General features: G+C 42.6%; 1 protein-coding gene across 1 annotated transcript in view; it reads right to left on the reverse strand.

Annotated features, from left to right (window-relative positions):
- Window positions 1-19275, reverse strand: part of SNTB1 (syntrophin beta 1) — a 95706-nt gene extending 76431 nt beyond the window's left edge. Inside the window, exon 1 of the mRNA XM_063299635.1 lies at window positions 18507-19275. Within this exon, the coding sequence (XP_063155705.1) occupies window positions 18507-19173 (667 nt within the window). The 5' untranslated portion in view covers window positions 19174-19275. The remainder of the gene's footprint in view (window positions 1-18506) is intronic.
- Between the last annotated feature and the right edge of the window lie 7966 nt (window positions 19276-27241).

The raw sequence follows: 27241 nt of genomic DNA on the forward strand, positions 1-27241 counted from the left end.
TGAAATCCTGCACATAATTTGCTTTTCCATAAGAAGGAATGTACTTGATCCTGCCTTTGAACAACATCTATCAGTCAGAAGTGGGAAATGTCTTCTATGTAGTCGCATAAGCACACATACCATGAGAGTCACTGGCCATGAGAGTTCTGGTTCAAGCGTGCTAAGAGCACAGGACAGCCTGTGAGAGGGGATAAAATGTCCTTTGTAAAAGGAAAGCTACTCCAGACAAGCACTGCAGACAATTGAGAGTCATTTAAAGAAAAAAAAAGTAACTCAAATATCTCCTTTCACCAGAGTGGGGAAAAATCCAAATCCAAAATATTCATGCACAGAAACTGCAATGTTCATGCACAAGTGCTGGAGTTTCCAAGAATGTGGAACAAAATCTAGGAGCTTCAGACTTACAAAGATCTTGGATCCTTCCGAGATGGGAGAGGTAAACTGAGATTAGTATATTACAAGAAGGACACCTGGAGCACCTGGAGCAGACAGCACCTGCTTTGCCCCCTTCTTCATAAATGGTAAGAACTTGTCTTTCCTCCATTTTTATGGCTAAGCTTACACCAGGATAGGCAATCATTTCAGACTGGAGCACATCTGGTGGGCTAGGGGACATTTCTCTATTTATCAGATGGCTGTAGTGGCAGACATGGCCAATCATAACATATCAGAGTAATGATTCACCCTGAAAGCTAACATTCCAGGTGAGACTTTCAGGTGGCCCCAAGGCAGTGATAAAATGGTAGAGGCTGGCCTTCTGCTTTGCAGCATGCTAGCTTCTTGCTTAAGTTTTAAAAAAATCTATGTATTAAAAGGATCCGTTTAAGAAATCAGGTAAGTCAAAGAGCTTGATGGGCACCAAAGGGGAGAGACTGTGGATGATGGGAATTATATCTCAAGGGCACCAGGTGTGGGAAAACATTTCTAATCTGTCACTCTAGAAATTTTTAACTGCTTAAAAGTCACTGCAAAGAGGTCAGTAAGGGGGTAAAAATATTTCAATCATAAATCCAATTTGCATTAATCAAGAATTTTCTCTCCCCATTTAATGTTATGCCTCATTTCCCAGTAATTGAGAATAGCATTTCCCTCCCCCAAAAGCTGATATATACACACACACACACATATGTGCATATGTTACTTCAGATACAGCAGGCCATGTAACATTTGCTTTGTCCTCATTGATGAGGATCTATAGCTGCTTAGAACTTGAATTTGAAAACCCAAACCAAAAAAAAAAAATATAGCATCAGGAATACTCTGCTTTTGGTAATTATGGGATGAAAAGAAAAAATGAAAAACAGAGCTCCTAGCATGAACAGCTGCATAAAAATTAAATCGATCATGGAGGGAAATGAATAATAAAGTTGATTTATAAATTAACTTGAAGGGAAGAGTCATTTTTTTCCTTCCACCATCCCATTTGATAAAGGAGGAAATAAATTCAGTATTAGAAACATTGTTAGAAGTTCCCTTACAGCAATTTTTCTCCCAGCTGATGCTTTTCAGCAGAACTTCTGGATATCTAATGGCCCCAAAACTTCTAACTTCCAGCAATTATAGTTGTGAACTTTCAAGGAAACTGTTTACCACTATTTCTGTATAGATTTGCATATGACAATTCTGGGTGGCTAACACTGGGCTATAAATAGGTAAACAAAAAATTAACCCAAGACAGTAACAGAAATAAAACAGTATATATGAGGCCAATCACAATCATTCAAACAACCCTTACAAAACAAGCTCATCCATAATGTTGTCCAATGCCCAGGGAAGAACCAGGTTTTCCAGGTCTTACAGAAGGCTAAAAAGTTCAAGTCCAATCTTGATGGGGGGGATGCTTCCACAGGTTGCATTTAATATGACCTTGTCCCATTATGGTCCTATTTTGGTTTAATATCCACAGGTTCATTAATATGTCTGGAGAAAAATACTATGATTTAAGGTTGTGAATAAACTTTGGATTGTATGCTCAGAATAGGAATCTATCATATGAAGAACTGTGGATCTCCTGGGCATGGGGCATAGCATAAAAGATCTTTCTTTTACAATGTCGTATCATATCATATATAATTTTTATTACTGTCTTAGACCAGTACAAATTCTTTTACAATGGGAAGACAGTAAAGCCACACCAGATTTACATTCTGGGACTGATTATGTGTGTTTACTCTCTGCTTATGAACATTTATTTATTTAAATTTATTGGTCACCCACCTTCCATGTAATGGAAAGTATGATCAACATTGCTCCATGTGGCTGCAGTTTAATACTGTGCTTAAAAACTGAACCATTTTCTGCGTGTATGATATGTATGCTTTTTATTTCTTTCCTTTTCTGCTGTTTTTGTTTTCTGCTTGTTCCTTTTCAGGATTATTTCTGCAGATTAAATCAACTAAATAAAAAATAAAAACCAAATACACTTAAACAAGTAAAGAAGTCTTCTGTGGAATTTTTGTCACACTCCTTTGATCTGTGTTCTAAAAGCATACACATTTGCACTTGAACCTTCTTAGATTCTGACTTTAGAACAGCTTGTTAATGCTATGGTCACAAACTTTATAAAGCAGCTCTGCATTTTAAAAGTACTTGGAAAGCTTTTTCCAAGTACTTTTCCCCTCAATTTTGCAGCGTGGGCTTTAAAATCTGCATGTACGTTTCAGGGGGGAAAGTACAACAGTTGTTACAAGCGCTGTATTGGTCTGGTCAATTACGTTCAATCAGTTTTCTCAAATTGTGCAAAACAGATGTCCAATTACAGGGCTGGACCAACACACAGCCCACAAGCCAAATACATTCCATAAGGAACTTTTATGTGGCCAAATGACAACTTGTCAGAAATTGCCGTGAGAAAACCTCACGCTGTTGCAGTGATCCCAAAACGCATGGCAAGGTCCCAGATTGTTCTGATCTAGAACTTAATGCCAAACTTGTCTCCCATGCAGTAGAAGAACTTAAACAGAATCTGTGAGTAAGCCTGCATAAAATAACAAGGCTTACAATTAATCTCCATACTTGTCTGAATTTCACAGTTGCGTTAGTTTCCTTACATGTTTCTGGGCTGCATTATGCATTAAAAAGCCAGTATGGTTCAATCAGCTGAAAGCATGCTGATGTTGTGGTTATTTCCCACATCTAATGCTGCCTAGATGCTTTCATCAAAAGCACATCCATTTTAAAACAAAGAGAAAATGTGTAAAATAAATCACTAAAACAAACCGTCTTCAAGGTTGCCCTGAATTTCTTTTAAATTCCTATGACTGTAAGGTAACAGCAATGGCTGAACAGAGCTGGGTTTATCCTGAATGAGATTATAATTTCACCATTTCCTATCTATGTATTTATTTATCCGTATATAAAAAGTAAGAGTTGTTTTGGAGATGCTTGTTTGATATATTAAGACATGTGTATGAGATGAACTGCACCACAAACAAGAAATACCAAGTCGTATGAATCACTTACTCTTGTTAATGCACTTCATTTACAAAATGAATATAAATATCTAATCCTTTTGAGGTCTTATAATGAGCTTAAATAATGTTCCAACGATTCCAGCCAATGTTCTGTTCCACCCTGCATGTCACCACTCAGTAATGATTTATTATTCAAGTATAGTTCATTAAAAAGAAATTATGAATGAAATGAATACCAATAAAACATTAAAGGCTATGATTATTTTTTCCATCCTTAAGATTTTTCATTAAGGCACAAAATCTCTCTCTCCATAATATTTCATCTGTTTTTTCCCCTACTCTTTAAAAAAGTCAGTTCTGTTCTTTTTTTAAAAAAATAGCTAATCTGGAAATACTTCGGGTTTTGTTTGCAAAAGGAGATGCAAGGGATAAATACAGATCTCCTGAAATCTTAATCAGATCAGGGCAGAGCCACACAAGACAATTCTTATCTGCATTCTGGATCAGCTGAAGCTTCCGGGTGGCCTTCAAGGGCAGCCCCATGTAGACCACAGTGCAGTACTGTAGTCCAATTAGGAAGTGACTAAGGCAGTGTTTGAGAAACACTGGACTAAGGCATGTATGGACCAAGGACAAGATGGATGGATGACATTCTTGAGGTGACGGACTCGTCCCTGGGGGAGCTGGGGGTGGCGATGACCGACAGGAAGTTCTGGGGTGGGCTGGTTCATGAAGTCATGAAAAGTGAGAAGCGACTGAATGAATAAACAAAAAGGCATGTATGACCATGAGCAGGGCCTCCTGGTCTACAAATGGGTACAGTTTGCCCATTCCTGTTAGCCCATTTAACCGATTTATACTAACACAGCATGCCTGAGGAAAAATGTCCCATTTCATTACTTCTACTTTTAAAAACATACAACAAAATGGGTGTTGACAACCAAGTGAAAGTATTCAGCACCAAGGTGGTAAAATCAACTCCATTTTATTCCTACCACAATAGCAATGCTATGATTTCGGCAGCCTTAAAATACATTTTTTTTTTTTTTTTAAGAGTTGGCAAAAATGATTTTAATGTCACAACAGGCAACAATTATAAAATACAGAGTGATCACAATAACTGCATTTTCTTTGATTTCCTTGTAAACAATTCTGCTCCTAGTGTACCACTCCAAGCCCAGATGCAGTCCTCTGCTTTGCCTGAAAAAAGTTGCACATTCTGGTTCAACAACACAGCCACTGTAATGCATGAAGTGGGATGGGACACTCAGTCTGAAGTGGTGTGGATGGCAGAGGAAGGAAACCCTGATCTTGCTGGAAATAAGTGTAAGGCTGCAGAGATCTGAAGCAGCTGCATTTGGAGAAAGTTGGTCCTATGGGGTGGGGGGGGATAAGCCTGTATTTGCAGAGTGAATTTCCATTTAAAAAATGCTGGAGTTGACCCTGGACCACCCAGTCCTAGTCCAACATCCTAATCACTGGCTCTCCCGCTATGTTGTTGTTGTTGTTTATTCATTTAGTCGCTTCCAACTCTGTGTGACTTCATGGACCAGCCCACGCCAGAGCTTCCTGTCGGTTGTCAACACCCCCAGCTACCCCAGGGATGAGTCCGTCACCTCTAGAATATCATCCATCCATCTTGCCCTTGGTCGGCCCCTCTTCCTTTTGCCCTCCACTCTCCCTAGCATCAGCATCTTCTCCAGGGTGTCCTGTCTTCTCATTATGTGGCCAAAGTATTTCAGTTTTGCCTTTAATATCATTCCCTCAAGTGAGCAGTCTGGCTTTATTTCCTGGAGGATGGACTGGTTTGATGATCTTGCAGTCCAAGGCACTCTCAGAATTTTCCTCCAACACCACAGTTCAAAAGCATCGATCTTCCTTCTCTCAGCCTTCCTTATGGTCCAGCTCTCGCAGCCATATGTTACTACGGGGAACACCATTGCTTTAACTATGTGGACCTTTGTTGTCAGTGTGATGTCTCTGCTCTGAACTATTTTATCGAGATTTGTCATTGCTCTTCTCCCAAGGATTAAGCGTCTTCTGATTTCCTGACTGCAGTCAGCATCTGCAGTAATCTTCGCACCTAGAAATACAAAGTCTTTCACTGCTTCTACATTTTCTCCCTCTCCTGCTATGCAGGGAGAGAGAAATCTCATGAAAACTCCTGGGTGTTTGAAATCCAGCTGTGTGTGTTAGTTAACTGAAGGACACACACCCAGGTGTGCATTCTCAGAACCATCAGGAGGGAACTAACACTTCATCTTTTACTTGGGAGTATAATTCAAAACAGGCCTTTCTAAACTGCTATCAATCACTGTCTGGCATGTTTTATCAGCAAACAAAGATAACAGGATTAACATAATTATGGTGCTCATAGAAAAAAAATCTTCACAAATTCAGATAATGTCTCCACGTTGGAATAAATGCATCATGGAAGTGTGTGGGTGAGACAAAGTGCCTGCAGGCACACCGGATGAATTTGCTCATATCTGTTCTGGGCTGGATGCCAGAGGGGCAGAGTCCATGTTGGTAAGTAAGGTGGCGTCTTGTCTTGTAATCTGGGATTCCTTGAGTTTATGGAACTCAAGGAAGTGAATATAGTTCTCTCCAGTCTGAGTTGTGCTACCTGTGGGTTAGATTTGTGCATCTCCTAACATCTCTGGGTTGCTAGTTGGGACATGAGTGGGTAGATATGGGACATAATCAACACTTCTTTGAGGAAGCAGATAATGTCATCTGCTCTGAAAGAGGCAATGGTGAGCCCTCTCTTGAAGAAGCTGGGTGTGGTAACTTCTGCCTGGTCTCCAACTTTCCTCTTTCAGGGAAGGCTGTGGAGAAGGTAATGGAGAAGTGATCACAAAAGATACTAGTTGAAACATATTATTTAGATCCTTTTCAGTCAGGATTCAGACCTCATCATGAGGCAGAAATTGCACAGAATGTCCTCTGAATGACCTTCATAGGAGTGATCTACCAACTCAATAGCATCACCTATGGTATCTTTCCAGACTGCCTGCAAAGATGGGGGCACTGTTCTATGGTGGTTCCACTCTTCTCAGAGTAGGTGGTTCTGGTCAATGGTCATAGGGAGAAATGCTCAAGTTCATACAAACCACAGGCTATGCATTTCAATGAAACCACTGGGAGAAGTCATCCATTGGTTGAGGTGAAGTGTCAACAGGCCAAGCCAGAGATGCTCTGGAAATCCAGAACCATTGTCTGGAAGCTTAAAGGATCTATATGGAGTAGAGTTCTCCCCAAAGGTGATTCAGCCAGGACACATCAGGCAAAGCCTTGCCAGAGCTGAATCTGCAGAGGGCCTGTTGAAATCCCTCCCCCTCTGCAACCTAAACCATTTTTTTTTATGCTATCCAATCCATGCTGCTAATAGCATGAATGCCACCTGTCTCAGGTGGGTCTTAGATGGAACACTGGCATTGTCTGTTTCAACCTGGCAGCTTCAAGACACATTATAAGAAAACTCCTAGCGGCTGAGAAATAAAAGCGAGTATTTCAAAACACGACAAACCTCCAGCAAGTGGACAATTCAGTCTTATACGGTAAAAAAAAAAGTTGTAAAACCTTCAATTAAACCATTTAGGAGAAATTCACCAAGCCCCACCATAATGAATTCACTAAAAAATAAAGTTTTTTCTTATATTAAATCTAATTAAACTCTGTTGGAAATCTTGCTTCTCTGCTCATGCATTTCAATTTCCTTTTTATTTCTTGTAGCAAAAGAACAACTCTTTTCCTTGAGGTGCACAGATATCATACCCTCCTGAATTTCTCAAAAGTCTAAAACTGAGCAAGAACAAAAGTCAGCAGGAGGTTTTGTTCAGTGTTTCTCATCTGGGAATTTAGCAGCATAATGCCCAAACTCAGATTATTAGCTGGCACAAGGGGGCTGTGGAACAATCTGGGATTCATTGCTGTCCCTGGTGCTGGGATAAGACTTTTATGGAAGTACCTCAATCATAAACAACATTGCAATCCATTATTTGCTTTGCCAGCCTTCTTACTGTACAGACCTAAATTGGCCAAATGTCATCGTTCTGAGTAGTGATCTAAATTCCACTCCCTGGTCCTCCAGATACTTTCTGCATTCTTTTCCTCCCTGATTCCATGTTTTCATCAACATTACCAGATTTTGCATCCTTCCATCAGTTCTATATTCATACCATTTCCTTCCTACACCATTTCCTCTACAATTCCCTACAATCTAGCTCAGCCTCCCCCAACCTAGTCATTCCAGTAATTCCAGAATTACCAGCCAATGCATCTGGACGGTACCAAGTTGACGAAGATAAGAAGTCCCTTGAGAACCAGTAAGGCATAGTGCTGGGAGAAGCAATATGTGCCCCCAGGTTCCACAGATACCTCCTTTGTTGCCCACCGGGTTCCCTGTCCCTTTGATTTTTTTAAAGGTAAGCTAGCATGCTCTAAAGAAATAACTTTAAGAAATACACTGGAATGACAAAAAACATCCTGGGAGTTAGTCTGTCTTCTGCTAAAAGGTGGGTTTTCATTTTGTCAAGCCCATCATGGCAGCCATTTTCTGGATAGGCAAGTCTCTCACAGCATCTCATTCTAGGACTGAAATTAAAGTAGGTCATATAGACTTTCTGGGGGAAAAAAGGATATAACAAACAAACAAACAAAAGGTTCTGGGGGAAAGCAGAGTCCACATGGTCTCCACAACCAATAAGATATCTGAGGCCAATGTTGCATATGGAAAATAACCAAGGTCATAAAAGCCTACACTAAGAAGAACATCAAGAACCATAACTGGTACCAGCTCAATCCATTTAGGTTGAAGTCTCCCACTACCAAATTATCCTCGACAAACCCCACTGAAAGGAACTGGAATTGGAGAAATGCATAATAGAGCTTGCTTCAACAAGACTGCCACTGATTTTTCCCACGGTTGGCTCTTCCAGCCAGAACAAAACTACTCTTGACATGAGTAGACATGACCTGTGGGAGGAATGTGCCAGTCTGTGCTCAACAGCTTACTTTTTCATGAAGAATGTCCAATTGGAATCCCACAATTTTCTCATCAAGACCTCCCAGCTACCATGTATCTACCATGATATTCAGTATGTGTTATTTTACAGATTATATGGCCTACAAGTTCTATGTCCTCCATCTGTGCACATACCACACAATTACCCATTTCGTTGTTTTATTTTAAAAGCACCAAGCTTCCACACAGGGGTATATAATCTGTTTTACAGAAACAGCGTTCTATAATTTTGCATTTTTAATGTAATCAGTGAGTCCTATTTCTGATGCATCTCTCTGCTCCCATGAACAGGATCTTACAAGACATTGCCCATCCCCACACATATGCATTCCTTGTTAACCACACTAATATACACTACTACAATTAGCTGACGGTGCATAATGTATTCTATTCCATAGTATCAACTTTCAGCCTCAAAATGCTGTAAGTTTTGCTACAAAGCAGAATAGTTGAAAGTTACTTGTGGTATATCCTTGCTAAGCCCTGTAACTGAAGGTGGGATCCAGCTCACAATGGCTAACTCCATCGTACGGCCCAGTTTGCACAGCACAATAAATCACGAATTGAATAAACCATATTCTGTTGGGTCCATACACTGAATTATAAACTGTGGTTTACAGATCAGAATGGCTGGCTCCACACAACACACTAATATAGGGTTCTCAAAACTGTGAGTTGAGAAGCGACTTGGAAAGGGGTCCCCCAAATTGTTTAAATGTTGCCTCAGACATGGAGGTTTGAATTCAGCCTTCTGAGAATTACTATTTCCAATGAAACCATTTGTGTTGTTCCTGGAAGGACGGCAAACTTTCATTTCAGGAGATCCCAGCACCATGAATTTGAGAACCATTAGGCAAAGCCAGCACCAAACCAAAAACACCCGCCACATTATAATTTAGTGCAAGGACTCCTACCTTTGTGAAATGTTGGTACAGCTGCCATTCGAAAAGCATGTTCTTGGTGCTATGGCAGCACTGGAGCTTCCTCCATTTACAAAAGAGCTGCCATGAAGGTATGATTAACCCCAAACAAACAAGTAAGGTGGGGCGTGAATCCTGGAGAGTGACAGAGAAGTCTGTGGGCACGCTGCTGCTCACAGACACCAGGCTTAGTATGTCGTGTGAACTAGGTTTAAATCTGCCGATGTTTATAGTCACACAAGAGTCTTGGTGGCTTCAGCCCCCAGGGCTAGGAAGTTCTCAAAATATCACAAAAGCTCCTGGAGACTGACGGGCTGTTCTCAGATCTTTCAGCAAGGTCAGAGGTCCAACAGCAGTTTGCATCAGATGTTGTACAGCTAATCTCACCACACTGCAGGTGTAAGACACAGTCATTGCTTTTTTCACTGAACAAGGAAAAGGTATCATGGAAACAAGTAATACCCTGGCACAGCGGTTGGTGGTCTCTCTTTGTCCTGTCAATTATTTTTTCTTCTAATCAGGGAAATTTTCCCGCAGGATTCATCCACCAACTCCTAACTCTGCGGAGCGCTTTTAATATGTACCACTGCAGGAGGCCACTTTTAGGGAAAAGAATGATATAAGGTACCAACACCAAAATCGCCACCTACTGAAATGGGAGGAAGATCGCTCCCAGCATGGGGTCTGACCATCTCTCTCTTTGTCCAGACTTAACAAAAATGCAGAGGAGGAAACATTTCATTGCTTTTCCTTCAGTAACAGAAGGGCATTTCAAAACAGCATTAGCAGAGTACCAATCCCTCTCCCCGGTGCCAGCAAATCTCCTTAAAAAATGCAGGGAAAGAATTTCCTATTTTGCAAAGCGCATTTCGTAAGAGAAAAAACTCTTCTTGGTTCCAATCTGCCCATTCAAAATTTGTACCCTGCACAGATTTTTTTTTTTGCAATCAAAGGGGAGTGAAAAGCATTTGTATGAGGTTTCCTCCCAAAACAGATTAAGAATTTTTGAAACCGCACTATGTCAGTCGCAAAATGGCTACTCCAGAGGGGAAAAGCTTGCCTGTTCACAAAATGGCCGGTCAAAACCCCCCATTTACCAGGAAGCAAAGCTGGTTAGTGATTCCCTACCACCTTCTAGTTTACTGCCTCAAACTTACCTTTATATTTTTTTCAGAGGCAGGAGGGCACCTTTCCAATGAAAGCAGCAGGATGCAACCACCAGCCATATTTATCTTCAAAGAATGATAAAAATCATTTGTGTGGCCCAGAGGCATTCTGTAAATAAATATGTTAGAACCGGGAGTTTTGCTTTGCAGCATGCCCACTGCCCGTTTATTTATTGAGTTGTAATGAAAAGAATCTTTAAAAAAATAATGTGCCAGTGGTTCCTGCGGATAGTACATTCCATCTAAAGTCATAAATTTGGGTATGTAGGAACCCCAAAGCACCAAATGAACGAATGCAGGACAATTAGCAATCAATGATTGGTAACCTGATCCATGAAACATGACTTTTTAACAATATTTGTCATTACAGCATTTTTTAAAAAAACAAGCATTTATAGCTAACACTTCTAAGTTAGCACTTCTCTTACTGGTCCCAAATTGAAGAACAAAAGCAGGCTTCTCCTAGTAAGTTGAGCAAAAGGCTGCCTGTTTTTTATTTTCTATCTCAATTAACTTATGATTTTTTTTTTAAGGAAGGCTAAACATTCAGAAGAGCCCTGGCAGAGCTTGGAGAAAGAGTCCACTTCCCACTCAATCCCATGTGCCTTGGCTGCAACTGGGGGAGAGTACATGATCAATTTGGGGGCACATCAGGCACTAGAACTGGGAACTGTGATTCATGATGTGGGGAGACAAGAAGCTTTAACAACATCATAAGCCAAAGCAGGGCCTTTCCCCCCCTCATTTACCCATCTGCCCTCTTCAGCTGTTATAAGAAAATGAGTAATGCAGGCATGTGAAAGGGGAAAAGCTATTTATATGGGGCAGGGAAGGAAGAATAATTTGCAATGCTGGGATATTTTAATTCTCTCCGAGTCTGAATATTAAATTGCATAGCTTACAGATGACAGGACAGGATGTTTCTAGATGCACCAGAGTTAAGGATGACAATTCTGCAGTGGGAACTGCAGAGAAACAAAACATAGGTTACTCCTCTGCAATTACTGTAGAGAGAGACCTGCATTTGTCTTTGTTACTTCAAAATCAGGAGCCTGGTAGCACCTTTTGAAGTGAGCTGCAGCTCACAAAAGCTTGTGCCTTTTAATAAAATGTGTTAGTTGGAAAAGTTTGATTTTTCTCTTTGGGAATAAGAAAACCAGGCACTTTCATCCACTTCTATGCCAAGATTCTGAGCCCAAAACAACTTAGGTAAAAATGACCCTAGAGAACTTGATTTATATTTAACATTACAAATTGATACCTTTATGAAAGAACTGCATGGAAAGAACAAATGACTTAATTTCTTCCTAACCAATTGTCTTATTAACATATTTATATCCTACACTTCCACGTTCTACTTAAGGAAGGCTTTAAGGTGACCTACGTATGCTCCTTTAAGAACAAGAAATCTTTAAAACAGCACAAAAGTGTTAATCAGCCAGAAGCCTTCTTTAGATACTTCCTAACCTAATATTTCCCCACTTTTCTTACGATGGATGGGTATTTCAGAAATGATCACCACAGCCCCACATAAAAACTATTCTGTGTATCTGCAACCCCCAAAAGCCATTTTGGGAGAGCACCCACAAAATACTCTCAAAATCCTAAATGTTTTCATGTGTTTCTTTTTTTTTTAAGCAAGATCAGATGGATAGTGCCACCTCTAGAATTTATGGCTATGAGCCAAGATGTCCCATATTGCATAAACCCTTTTACAGAAAAGAATTTAATGGCCTTAAAAGTTTAAAAATCCAGTAGCTTTTAGCGATGACTAATGTTGACTGACTTCAGAGGGACCTGATATTTTATTGTAATCCGTTGCTTTATTCGTTCTTGGCCTTGTACAGTTCTTTCATTGCAGTCTGCTGTGGTTCTTGCTGTTATTCTACCTATTTGATTTATATCTGCCTTCCTATCCAGAATATATGCAAAGCAGTCCAAGTAAACACTAAGCAGAGGAGCAACCCACAGGATCTATTTTGTTTATTTATTAAACAATTTTCTGTAATGCCACAACCAAAACAACTCTTGGCAGTTTACATAGGAAAAAAGTATGTTGAACAGAAAAATAGGACAGAAGGAAAAGCATGGGAGGTGGCAAAATAGTGAATAAATGAGGATGGCCACATCGAATCTGGAAGCTTTACAACAGGTGTTCCAAAGTTACTTGACTTCCTGACTGTGGACCATTTGAAGTTGTGGTGGTAACACCCCAGGCGAGCTGCCCAAAGCTTTCTCTTTCAATCATCACATCCCAACACACCCATGTTCAAGCAGCACAGCTCCTGATTCCAAGCCTCCTCCCCATTTTTATTTTGGTAGCATCAGGTGCTAAAACCCTTATGCTAATTTCCAACAGTGTAAGAGGAAGAGGAGAAGGTCTCTTCTCCCAAGCTAATCTTGGCTCACAAAAGAAACAGCACTGCCTCTTTGAACACTCAAAGCTATGACATGCCTAGACTGGCTAGTGCCTACTGCAGCTGTGAGAAAAGTACTTTAAGAAAATAGTGCTTGCTCGAATCAATCATCAACTAATCACAAAGGCCAACTTCTCGTTGTCTCCAAGGCTACACCCATTTGCTCTTCTAAAACCTGGCCACCAAAGCCGGTCACCAAAACTCCTTGTGATCACCCAAAGTGTATAGCAGATCATCAGAGGAAATATACCAAAAGCAATCCTTTCTTGACATCGTTCCACCAATCAAGTTGATTACAAATCCCAGAATGCTTTGTGAAAAAAAGCCCATGCTGGCAGGGAACCCTGGGAATTGTGGTCCAATATATTTGGAGGCATTATATTGGCAAAGCTGCTGTAAGCAACATCCAGATGGCAAATTATTATTACAAGGTTGGTTTATTACTATCCCCTGTCACAGCATGTAAAGTTCATCACCCTTGGCTGCTGATATCTCAGCTAAAATAGTTATGGTTGGATCCTAGTCTATCCAAGAACTGTTAAGTAAAAGCACAATTTCTTTTCTTGACTTTATAAATACCAGTTTATAAAGAGCCAGTTGTTCTTAACAACTGATTTTAATTACTCCTTCATTTTGGTTCATGTGACAAGCACTCAAAAATGTGTGACATGCAAAAATCCAACAGATAAAGATTGACAAAGTGAAGAAGAGCTGCTTGGAATCATATAATGCGGCCTTGTACAGATGGTGTAATGATCTGCCTGATTTCTCTGTAGAAAGTAATCCTGCTGACTTTATTGGAATAAAAGTGAACTTCTCCAGATTCTCTTGTATGTGTTCTTGCTTCCTCTAATCTAGTTTCAAGCAGTCAAAGTTGTCTGGACTATGCTACGGTTACAATAGCTTTCACTGTCCAACACAGGTAGAAGGTGCTGGCTTGTCGAAGGCCTACATTTGTTTATTTATCAAATTTATATGGCCGCTCATCTCACAAGAAGGGACTCTGGGCAGAGGACAGCAAAAAATATAAAACAATAAACTTGTCAAACATAGTCATATTACAAATTAAAAAGAAATCCTGAAATAAAGCTGAAACTTCAAATATTTACGTTTTATAATTGCTCGTTACTTTGGACTCCAGAAAGCAGAGCAATTGGAATTCAAGCAGAACAAAACAACAGTCTCAGGACGTATTGTATGCTTCCATCAAAACTGACCTTGTGTGTTTGTGGTTTCGTGCCGATCCCAAGTTCTAACTCCAGGACTCTATTACGAATGAAAGGATAACTCAGGGAAAGAGTTATCTGCAAATGGAACACTACCCCTTTCACTGCAAACTTGGTTCTAGCTATGTGTGTGTTAGAGCAGCAAAAACATTCTTGTTGAACTTCCCAATGGTCTACCCCAATTACTACTGAAGACAGTAAACCAAAGGAGTTAGGGTGTCAGACTGAGGAACTGAACTTGGATCTCCCCAGTTTCACAGACTAATACTGTTTGTCCCTATTTTTGGAAATCATCTTAATGATTTTGTGAAATGGTCACGTTTAGATGCAACCTTCCAACTCACATTAACTTTTTGTATGAGCAATTTTTGTCAAATAAATGCATCGCAGAATGTGGGTTGGCCCATCAGCTGTTTTTAAGTCGTGTGGCATCAGGATTGTCAGCTTCTACTGCCTGTGTGCTTTGTCTCCTGCATGATCTACACAGACAAGCATGTTCATCTTTGACTTGAAATGTTCATCTGCAAATTTCTGCATATCAAATGTCCCTTTAAGTAGAACTGGCAGTAGGGACAGCGATTTATTTCTCTGATCAAGTGGCACTCCAACATGGTACAATGCCATTCCCAAGATTCTTTAAGTTCTGACAAAGGATTAATTCTATTTTTCTCCTTTAAGTCACCAGTCTCTGCATAAATCAGGGAAACTCAAAAGTTTGCAAACTCCTTTTTCAAACTCAGTTGATTCAAGAAGGTACTCCCTGCAGGAACATTGTAGGCAGTCAAACTTTATTTTAGTCAATAATCAGCATAAGGAACTTGGTATGTTACATAATTTGGACCCATAATGGATTGAGTCTCTGTCAACACTTCATAACTTTCATAAATTATATGTTTGATATTTTTATACTATTGACATTTGACTCTACATTCTATACTGCTTCAGTAAGAGAAGCAATTGTTCATTAAAGAGAAGCAATACACAAACTTATTTAGTAATAACAGCCACATGAAGAAACTTTATGTCCTTGCACCTTTTGGAAAATTGTTATGCATTGTTCCATTCCAGTATTTTAGATATAAAAGATAAGCAGAAGCTGTATTTGAGCAAATCCTTTACAAAAAGAACTGATTAAGGATTGTGTGGTATTTGTTAGCCTTCTTCACACATGCAACAATTTGGAGGTCAAGAACTCAGAGGTATATTGAACTTGTGTGTGCAAACACGGGATAACTGAGGGCATTTTTGCCCTCTACAAACATAGTATGGACGTTCAGTTGTACAGTTTTCAATTTTCTAAAGGCCTGTATTGGCAAATTGCCTTGACAGACAGTGAGAAGAACAGAAAAACCAATTTCAACATCTTTTTAAAAAGTGATTCAGTCCCCAAATCTGGGGAAAAAAACTATTCTTGGGATTATTTCCACCAAAAACTTCAGTACTGACCCATCTCTTGTGATAGACCAGCCCATTCTTTTGCAACAACCTTGTGCAATGCATTCTGGCTGGGAATTATGGAACTTAAAAGACAGCACACCCAGAAGGCACCAACCTGTGGGAGACAGACAAAGCCACATCAGCACTAGGCCTCAGAGTGTTCTAGCATTCACCGTTGTTTACTGCACAGACTTCTCCAGTTTAAATAGCACAATTGTTTTCCTTGCCAACCTTGTCACTCACCTCCAACCAAGTTTTTAAATCAGAATTGCACAATCTAATCTCTGACTCTGAAGCAGGATAGGTGCTTCGCTGGATCAATTAAGCTTTTATTTTTTTTCCATTATCAGGTCAGGATCTTACAATCTATAAGCTGAATGCCTTCCCCCTTTAAAGAGATTTTACTCCAGCACTCTTACACATATGTGGCATTATCCCACTAAATGTATGGGAGTTTACTTCTAAGGAAAGATCCACAGGATTGTACTGGAAGGATGTGGGTTTTATATTTGGGGTTTTATTTTGTAAGCCGCCGGCTTACAAAACCGAGTCACCGTGAGCGAGTTGGGCAGCCATATAAATCTCTTTAATAAATAAAATAAAATAAAATCTTACAGGTTCTTACTTGGAAGATGACAATGCGTCTTGTGGTATCTTAAAGGCTTGCAAGCTTATTATGCCAGAAGTGGCCTTTCAAATGACCTCTATGATTTTGCCATTCTGAGTTGGGGGACAAATGAAAATTGTCATATAAGAAACTAGAATAAGTATACTACTGAGAACAAAGAGAAACCCTAGCTGCCCTCATGAAATCACATGTGTGATATGGCCTTACCCACTGAATTTCTTCGTTGCATTTATATCCCATCTCTATGTTCAGGAACTCAATGTAACACACATAACGTTCCCTTCTATTTTTCCCCATAACAATCCTGTAAAACAGATTGTGCTGAGAGGGAATGATTGCCCCAAAGTCACCCAATGAGATTCTATGGCTGAGAATAGATTTGAACCTGGTTCTTGCCTGTGCCAGTCCAACACCTTAACCACAAGCCCACACTGGGTTGTTTTTGTTTCAGTCCCCCTTCCCAAGGGCTAAGTCCAGCCGTTGTGGACCAAACGTTTGCCCATTCCTACCCTAAGTTTGATCATGCTTGAAACGGTATTTCATGCAGTGCACTAGTTTAGTTACGCACCAGTTCTACAAAGGACATCTGTTGGAATTCTCTCTTCTACACAACCATTAATAGTGCAAAAAGCCTAACTAGCTTAGAAATACAAATGGCTAGGCTCTCACCATCAAACCAACCAACACAAGTTCACATATTGACTTCCACGCTTTCAGCCACAGCACAAACATATGAAAACACCTATCCTTTAAGGCAGCTTAATTCTCCCGTCAGAAGGGGAGAGAATTAAACAAACAAAAAAAGTCTATCCCGTAGATTTCTCAGCACATCTTCCTAAGAGAGCCCTCACCTAATCAGCTGTTAGGGGGGAAAAGAAAAAGGTAAGATGGCAAGATTTTAGTAGCTGAAGAAATGGTATGATTCCTGCTGTTTTACTTAACCCTATACAGCCCACAAGCTCTCAAGAGTCTTAAAAAAATGGAAAGGGAAGGGATTTCTCAAAAACACACACACCCAACTATTTACTATCTTCAACATTTTTTAAAAAAAAGAAAAGTATATTTTTTAAACATCAGAAAGCCCCTAATCCTGTTTCTCTAGATCTGCTGGCAAAAGGCTGCTAGAGGCCCCCAAGCCTGCCAAAGGAACACCAGAAAGCTATTTGCCCAGCTGCTTCCCTTCTTCAGCTGTGACAGTCTCCAAAGATTCACATCCCAACACAAACTGACTCCGCTCTGCTCTTCATGCTTAGCCATCGGTAACTGAACCATGTTTTACTAAATTTTCTAAATGATAAACTCGCCAGAGTTTGCACAAGATCCTAAGCGAAAAGGGGATTTGGTAGCCCAAGGTTCAACCACAGCTTCTCTCTTTGTGCTGCAAAATTTTACTGTCCTTAATTTTTAGCAGGATGAAATGACCACACAAGCAACTCTCTCCCAACAATTGTAAAAAATGAACTCAAAGCAACTCTGTAATGAGCAACTGCTAGTAGCAAAGGTTCAGAGGGGAAAAGAGGAAGGTGTTTCACTTTTTCACCTCTGCTGGTTTTTTGTCTGTTACTCGGGGTAGAGCTTGAAAGCTGGTTCTCCTCATGCCTTCCTCGTTATACCAAAGTACTAGCCAGAATGACTGTAATCTTGTAACATGCTTGAACTGGTTAGCGATTCTCCCACTGCACTCCAAAGGAAACCTATCCTAACATAAAAAAATTAAGTTAAAACTAATTAAGCTCCATGTGTTGGGCCAATACAGCTGCTAGGGTTATGTGAATGCAGACATTGTGGTTTAAGGACGAAAGCCCACTCCCAAACATTTCTCGAAAAGGACTCAGCCTCACATTTCAACCGGATACACAACTTCTTAGATGCGCCCCGCGAGCGTGGGAAGCCTCTTTGGGACTAAACTGACATACAGGGGGAGGAGGATCCCTCACAACGCTTCTGAAGAGTCGCCCGCATTCTGGAACAAGCGTCGGTTCCCACGAGGAACCCCGCACGGCACACGTGTTTGGAAGCGCAGGGCAAACAAGTGTCCAGCAACACGTGGCGTCATAACCTTGGAATGCCGTTCCTCCCCGCGAACAGCGTCCAGGCGGCACACACGCGTTCCCACACCTCTTGGCTTCCCCCGGGGAAGAGTAAAACGCATCCTCACGCAACCGCCCCCCCAAACCTAGAGAGGAGCGCGCCTCCGGGCATGTGCAGAACGCCTCCGGCTCGGGCGGCGCGGCAAAGCCCGGCGGCGCTCGGGGCCCGCCGGCCCCGCTTACCTTCCAGCACGACCTCCTTGCCCGCTCTCTTGAGCGCCTGCACGGCTTCGTCGTGGGTGGCGTCGCGCAAGTCCGCCCCGTTGACGGCCAGGATGGCATCGCCGACGTAGAGCGCCTGGGTCTGGTCGGCCGCCAGCCCCTTGAAGATCTTGCTGATGAGGATGGGCATCTTGTTCTCCTTGCCGCCCTTGATGCTGATGCCCAAGCCGCCCATCTCCTGCTTCAGCACCTTGACGCACCGCTTCTGGTTGGAGATGGCTTCGGGCACTTGCTCGGGCAGGTCGGTGAGCGCCGTGCGCACCCCGCTCGCCGGGGCTGCCCTGGGGCTGCCGCCGCCGTAGCTGCTCCCCGACGGCGACTCGGGCGATCCCGCGCCGGAAAGGGGGCACGCGGCGGCAGCGGCAGCCGCCCTCGACGCCCCGCCACCGGCGGCCGCCGCCGCCGCTCTGCCGCAGAAAGTTCCGTTGCTGGGCTGACTGCCCGCCGCGGCTGCCCCGATGCCGTTGTGAGCCGCCGGCGCTGCGCCGCCGCCGCCCTCCTCACAGCTCAGCACCAGCGCCTCGCCGCCGAGGGTCACCAGCACCCGGTGCCACCGGTCGCGCACCAAAACTTCCAGCGCGCCACTCCGCTGCAGCCGGCCGCCGCCTCCGGCCGCCACTACCGCCATCTTTGGAGCATTTCTTAAAACACCATGTGATTGAGCGCACAGGCACACAGCCGCGCGGGCACGCCCCGGGAGGGAAAAAGTGGGTGAAAGGAGCGCCCGGAGCGGCGCCCGGGACCGGCCCCTCCGCGCGGGCGGCGGAGACTCGGGAAGGGGAGGGGCCCGGGGAGGGTCGGGCGGGGGAAGGGGCGGAAAGGCGAGGCGTTCTGCCGACCCGGAGTTAGGGGACGAGGCCCGGACGCTCCGAGGACCGGCGTGGCTCCGCTGCCGCCCGGGGTAGAGGCATTTCCCGGGCAGAAGCGTCCCAGCCACGCGGGAGGAAGAAAGGAGGCTGCTGGGGATCCCCGACAGGTTCCAGCGCTGGCCTGATCTGGATTCGAATCCAGGCCCCGTCAGAAAGTCACCTCGGGGCCGTCCCCCAGTCCGTCTTCGCCCACTTGACATTTCTCTGGGCCATTGCTTGGAAACTTGGGTTATACGGGCGCCCGATCAGCATTCCCATGACCTCCAGATGTGTTGGACTTCCCAGAATTCCAGAGCCAGATGGGTTGTACCTGGTACCTGGGACACAGCAGCCTGAGAAGGGCTTCCTTCAAGAGGGCTCTGAGCTCCCTGGAGAAAGGGTGGGAATAATCAACTTTTGCTGAATTTTCACCCTCGAAAAACTGAATGCTTGTAGGTTGCTGTTTTCTTTTGCCTTCCTGTGGCCCTGCAGTGGGATCATCCTGTTACTTTTTTTTTCTGAGCTTTTCCTAAACTAGTTCACAGTTCCTAATCTAGATCACAAGCAACCTGCATGTATTATTATTTCACCTTGAATAATCCATTTTAAAACTGTGTCTGAGGATTGGTATCAGCATCTAAAATCCCACAGTTCTTATGCTTTGTCTATAATTTTGTCAGATCCATTGTCTTAATAGGAGATTCCAACAAACACTTCCCCCCATTCAGGTAAGGTGAGAGAGGAGCAAGACTATGCCAGTTGTTAGCGGTACAGGTAGTCCTCGCTTAATGACTGTTCGTTTAACGACAGTTCAGACTTAACAACAGTGCTAGAAAACTGACCTGCAACCAGTCCTCGCGCTTAAAACCATCACAGCATCCCCATGGTCACATGATCATGATTCGGGCTCTTGGCAACTGGTTCGCATTTTAGACTGTCACAGCATCCCACAGTCACGTGATCACCATTTTCGACCTTCCCAGCCAGTTTCCGGCAATCAAAATCAGTGGGGAACTGCATGATTTGCTTAGTGACCACTGCAAAAAAGGTGGTAAAATTGGGTTGGATTCACTTAATGACTGCTTTGCTTAGCAACTAAAATTCCGGTCCCAATTGTGGTCATTAAGTGAGGAGTACCTGTACTTCTTGGCTGCTGATGCAACAGTTAGGAGAGCTGCTTGAAAAGAGTTAGCTGGCTGGCAAAAGGTCAGCCCTGCTAGGCTCCTGAGTTGTCCTGGGTTAGAGTATTTCTTCACATGACAGAAGTCAGCCATGAGAGAGAGCAAAAACTCTCCAGAAGACAAGGCTATGCACACTTCCCAGAGAGCAGAGGAGTCACCACTATTTCAATCCCTCTGTGTGGAACAGAGAGTTGCAAGGATTTGATCTGTCGTCCTCCGATTCTAAGCAGTTAAGACCTCTGCATTCTTGACTGGATCACTTTAATCACTTTGTGGGATCTGAAAAGCAACTTGGAAACTTCAGCTGATGCCAATTTGCAGCCCGAATGACTGTGTTGCTAATCACATCTACTTTTCCCTCATTTGCATTGGCTTCCCATTTGTTTCAGGGTACCACTCAGATTCTTTTTACTTATGTACTTACTATTTAAATTTGTTATAGCTGCCCAACTCTGATGGACTCTGGGTGGCATGCAAAACCCCACACAGACAGCCCAGACTAAACTGATCATAAGGGCAGCAAGAAAACATAGGGCCCTACAGAATATATTTACCCAGGCCTGGGACCAAAGTCAGGTTTTAAGAGCTTTCCAGAACCCCTGGAGAGAAGGTGCAGTCTCTGGAGGGGAAGAGGTTCCAGAGGGTGGGGGCCTGCAAGAGAAGGCACGCTTCCTCAGTCCCTCAAGATGGCTTTCAATTGAGGGGAACTGGACTGCATCTGCTCTACCAGAACATACAGGTAGTCTTTGCTTAACAATCATTCATTTAGTGATGGTTCAGACTTACAACGGTGCTGAAAAAGCCAACTTATGACCAGTCCTCACACTTAACGACTGTCACAGCATCCCCGTACTCACGATTTGGGCACTTGGCAACCGGTTTGCATTTATGACCATTGCAGTGTCCTGTGGTCACGTGATTGCCATTTTTGACCTTCCCGGCTGGCTTCTGGCAAGCAAAATCAATGGGGGAACTGCATGATTCACTTAACAACTACATGATTTGCTTAATGCCTGTGGTGATTTGCTTAATGACCGCTGCAAAAAAGGTAGTTAAGTCGGGTCAGAGTCACTTAATGACTGCTTCGCTTAGCCACCAAAATTCCTGTCAGTTGTGGTCATTAAGCGAGGACTACCTGTACTGAGTGGGCAGAGACAATTGGAGACAATTGACATCTAGGCCCTGCCCCATGCAGGGCTTTGTAAGTAACAACCAGCACCTTGAATTGCATTTGGAAGCCTGTGGGCATACCAAAGAGCCCGTTACTGCTCACACCACTGCCTTTTGAACCAGCTGTAGCTTCTGGATGGTCTTCAAGGGCAGCCCATGTAGAGTGCGTTCAGTAGTCCAGTCATGAGGTGACCAGGGCATGAGTGACCGTCTGAAGGGCTTCCTGATCAAGGAAAGGGCACAACTGACTCACTAGATGAACCTGTGCAAAGGCCTTTCTGGCCACAAGTGCCACCTGTTCTCCGAGTAGTAGCTGCGAATCAGAAAGAGCCCCCAAGTTGCGCACCAGTCTCAAAATGCTGCCGTGTTGAAGACCAAGAATGGGCTCTTCCAAATAAAGCCTAAATAGGATGTGCTCGGCCTTTGGGTCAGGGCTACACACTGTCCCAAAGTGCGGCTGCCAGGGTCTCTCCAAAGATTGCTATATGGAATTGTTATTTCCAATATGGCACAAGGGGGAGCAATCATATTTTTGTCCTGCTTCAACCCATTCAGGGGCATGCCCCTTAGCCCACGGTGCAAACCGCAAACATAACCATTGGCACAAAAAGGATTGTGCAGCCAATTCCAAAGGGTATGTCTGAAGGACTGACTCTCCCTACGTGACCCAACTCTTCTGCTACATTCCACCTGAAAACTTGCTTTGTTTTCCAATTCCTCTGGATTACTCATAATAACAGGGTTTTTCATGAAGCAGCACAGGCTGTGAACTCTTTGCCTAAAGAGGCTTCACTGTCTTCCTCCCTTTACACCAAACCTCCTTTGTCAGAATTAAAGGACAGTCCAACTCTCAGGTACTTCATATCGGTAACAAAGTACATCTCCATTCTATCCCGATACTATTTTCAAAGGAGAAAGCAAAACAGTAGCAAAGAGATCTTGTCTAAGATAGTTTTATTACGAGCAAAATCAGCCTCTCAGAATTCCATAAATTATAGTTCTCCATATATTTGCAGACATAGGTCTCTCTGCCCTCATATCAGTAAAGCATTGATACCTAGCAGAAAATATGTTACCAGATTCCCTTCTGCTAGTTGCACAATATTTTTTTATTTTTTAATTCTGCCTTTATTATTTTTATAAATAACTCAAGGCGGCGAGCATACCTAATACTCCTTCCTCCTCCTATTTTCCCCACAACAACAACCCTGTGAAGGGAGTTGGGCTGAGAGAGAGGGACTGGCCCAAGGTCACCCAGCTGGCTTTCATGCCTAAGGCGGGACTAGAACTCACAGTCTCCTGGTTTCTAGCCCAGCACCTTAACCACTGGACCAAACTGGCTCAATTCACAAAGAAAGCAGGAGTCATCACATCCCAGTGCCAAAAGCACTGACCAACTTTTTGAAAAGTGTATTGTTAAAGTTTCACAAGTTTCCAGGAACTTAATAGAGGGTGCATCTTGATTAACTTGATTAACTTTTGGCCATATCTAGCCAAAAGTTGATATTTAAGCACCAATTATTGTCATATAAACCAATATAACTTGTTTAGCTGCAGTGCTACTATTTTCAAGTTGAAGGCCTGTTATGGTATAAAGGAAATTGATTTTTCTGCATTGGACCAGAAGCCCCAAAAACTAGTATACTGTCAGTCCCACTAGGTAGACTGGACCAAGAGATCAACTCCACAGGAAAGCTAAAACTACTTCTACTGGTAGTCCTCACTTAACAACCATTCATTTAGTGATAGCACTGAAAAAGCTGACTTATGACTGGTCCTCACACTTAGGACTGTTGCAGCATCCCCGCTGTCACATGATCACAATTTGGGTGCTTGGCTGCTGATTCATGTTTATGACCATCGCAGCATCCCATGGTCATGTGATTGCCTTTTTTGACCTTCCTGGCTGGCTTCTGGCAAGCAAAATCAATGGGGGATGGCATGATTTGCTTGATGACCACATGGTTTGCTTAATGCCTGTGGTGATTTGCTTAATGACTGCCGCAAAAAAGATAATAAAATCGGGTTGCATTTGCTTAATGACCACTTTGCTTAGCAACCAAAAGTCTGGTCCCAATTGTGGTTGTTATGTGAGGACTACCTGTATTGAGATTGGTTATAATAACCAATATCATGTTGCTGTGAGCTTAAAAAATGTTTCAGCCCCTTTTGCCTAGCTAACGGTTCTTGCATAGTTCTGTTAAGGTCATCTTCCTTAACTCTGTACACATACAAACTGGTAAAATTTAAAACTGATTACTTTCCAAGATTCTCCTGAAGTTGTAGCACTTACGTTTAGAAAATAGGCAAGTTTTCCAAGTTTGCATATGCCACAATAGGGGTAGGTTTTAATTGCAAATAAAGATAGGATTCTCTAAACTAGCCTTTCTGAATCTTTTTACTTTGGGGGAGCCCTTGAAATTATTTTCAGATCTCAGGGAACCCCTGAAGAAAAATCACCAAAAAAATGCCAAAACTTCACAATACAATCCACATTTTACAATGTTTATAACAACAGCAAGTGGCAGTTGAAAGCTGAATTGCAGTGTTAAAAGATTCCCACTATTGCAAGTGTTAGCACTGCATGGTACATACAGTTAAAAATATATTTATGCTTTAATAATGATCCCTCCTGGAACCCCTGGTGACCTCTTGTGGAACCTCAATTGAGAAAGGCTGACAGATGAATCTAGATGTTCATTTATGGTGTCATCAGATTATTTTCCCATTTAAAAATGGTACCTCATTTTTTGATTACATTGAGCTGGAACAGCTATATTTGTATGGTGAATGTGAAATTTTAGAGACAGGTTCTAAGATGCAGAGGAAAAAAATCCAACCAGTATAATCTACTGCAGTGTTTCTCAACCTTGGCAACTTGAAGACGTGTGGACTTCAACTCCCAGAATTCTGGGAGTTGAAGTCTTCAAGTTGCCAGGGTTGAAAAACACTGGTATACTGTAACCAGTTCAATCTCAGGTTCCTTAGACTTAAGAGACATTTGAAGGATTAAGACTCAGATATGATCCTGGCCTCTGAATTTCAGTCAAAATCTAGTTGGCTTTGGCTGACCTAAAAAAACTAAGCAAGATTGCACTTGATAGGAAGCCACCAGGAAATTGCAGGGCCTGTGGCTAGACTGGGAAGTCAAAAACAAACTTTAAGAAGGTAATGACAAGCCCACTTCCGTATTACTGCAAGAAGATATAAATGGGCATATCTGTGAAGGCATTAGGAATCTCAAAGGAGACTTTCACTTATAGCTACTTACTGTCTCCCCTCAGTAGTCTGGCAAAGCTGAAGGATGTCTATAACCCAACCTTTGGGCCTTGCTAGCATTCACATGCAACAAAGGGTAAGCAAGCTGTCCCCACTTCTGGTAAGTGACCCTAAGTTGAATTTGGTTGCCAGAAAGCTTGCCCTCCCCTATGGCAGCTTCATCAGCAGCTCCAAAGAAATTCCCCAACCCTCAAAGACCACCCACGTTAGAGATGACAGTAGATATAATCCAAATCATCTTGGTGGTCTCAGTTTGGTAAATGCTACCCCGAGCAACTTTTGCAACATGGATTTTCTTTTCAGACTTAAGGCTCTAAGCATCATCAGGTGGCTAGGTCTGGTGCCACTAAATTCCCCACCCTATCCCAAAGAGGGGATTGTCCCAGGGCTAAATGAGAATTTAACAGAGCAGCTTCTAGCCATTAGGCAATCAGACTGACAAGTCCCAACAAATTTGCAGCCAGTTCTGCAAGCTGTGCATGTGCCTGCATCCTGTGAACATACAGACACCTTGTGCTGTTAGGAAAACCTGGCTCAACCGTTGAGAATGTGGAGATGACCAACACCGTTCTCATAACTGTAATGAATATTAGGACCCAGTCCAAGCATTGTAATCTAAACTTCAGTCTTGGGCAGTTTTTGTAGTTGCAGACAAAATAAGCAATTTTAAAAATAAGGGTTGCCACTTAAGTTTTGGCAAAACATTAGCTGCAGTGATACTCCTCCTCCTTTTGACCTCAATTGTTCTGCAAGTCTAGTTTCACACCAATTAGTTTCCTACATAGTCTAAGATTTCTGTTTCTAAGGAAGTTTTGATTGTATGTGTGCACTTGTGAGTGTGCTGCTGTATTAAGAGACAAATTGTCTTAAGCGCCCAGATCAAAATTTGAAGTTGACACCAGTTCTTGAACATTTCCCAATTCTTAGAATATCAGGAGAGATTGCAGAAATTATATCACATGTGCAACTAACTGTGCCTGTATGTTGGAAGGTATGCCTGAAAAAGGAATCTGCCACTACTTAAACTTGGAGAGGCAGAAATGCCTCAAAACAAACATGGATTGCTGGGTTGGGTAAATAATCCAGGGATTGACAAGAGAAGCTGAACATTTCATTAAAGGACATTCAGGGGGAGGGGGCAGACAACCAGTAAGAATTTGAGAAGAGTCTTGTTGAATCCACCTAGTTAGAATTTTGGTTTCAACTACAGTCAGGCACAAATTACTGAATGGAATTCTCCCTCAAGTTTGTGGGCAAAGAAATGGGGTGGACAATTTGTCTGAACGTCTCTGGAGGCAGGAGAAATTCTCCAATCATTTGAGGGGTGGACTCTCCCTGAACAGGGACAGTAGCAATGCTACTGAAAAAGCCCCACAGTTGATGTCTTCTCCCTAGGAAGCCAGGGGGACCCGAAATTGTTGGAGACCAAATTGTCCAGTGTAAAAGAGCATCTACACCAGTGTTTCTCAACCGTGGCAACTTTAAGATATGTGGACTTCAACTCCCAGAATTCCCTACACATACCCCTCTCATCACTAAAATAATTCACAGCACCTCCCTTCACCCATGAGAAATTGTCCCAATTTTCTTCTCTGTAATAACTCCTACAGCAGATTCTCTTTCATTGAGTTAATAGAGAAAATGCAAGATAATGTCTTTGCCCAACATTAAATAGTGCACCAGCATTAGTCCACCCTGATAATTCCAGTGTCTATCCTTGAACATGCTGACTTTATCCAAGATTTAAACAGTCTTATGCCAGTCCTTTAGCTTCTGGAAAATAACCAGGTTTTCCTGCTTAATCCATCACAGAGGCAAAGTGTGTAAACTTAATTCCGTTCCCCCAGGAGGTATTTTTGTGTGACCACCTGAGCTTCCATTAATCCCTTGCAGATTCTTTGGAGAAGTGCTATTTTAGGAGGAGAGCGGGGATATTGGCTAATCAATTGCTAGGCAGTGGCCTCAAACTATTCTCCAATATGGACTGTACATTTTGTTAGCAGGACAGCACAACAGCCTATCACTATCCTGGCAAGACATTATAGCAATATACAGGTAGTCCTCGACTTACAACTGCAATTGAGACCAAAACTTCTGTTGCTAAGTGAGTTGTGCCTGATTTTACGACCTTTTTTGCCACGGTCATTAAGCAAATCTGGCTTCCCCATTGACTTTGCTCCCCTGGGAAGATTGCAAATGGTGATCACGTGACCCCAGG

The sequence above is a fragment of the Candoia aspera genome, chromosome 3 (genome assembly GCF_035149785.1).
Source record: "Candoia aspera isolate rCanAsp1 chromosome 3, rCanAsp1.hap2, whole genome shotgun sequence".
Classification (NCBI taxonomy): domain Eukaryota; kingdom Metazoa; phylum Chordata; class Lepidosauria; order Squamata; family Boidae; genus Candoia; species Candoia aspera.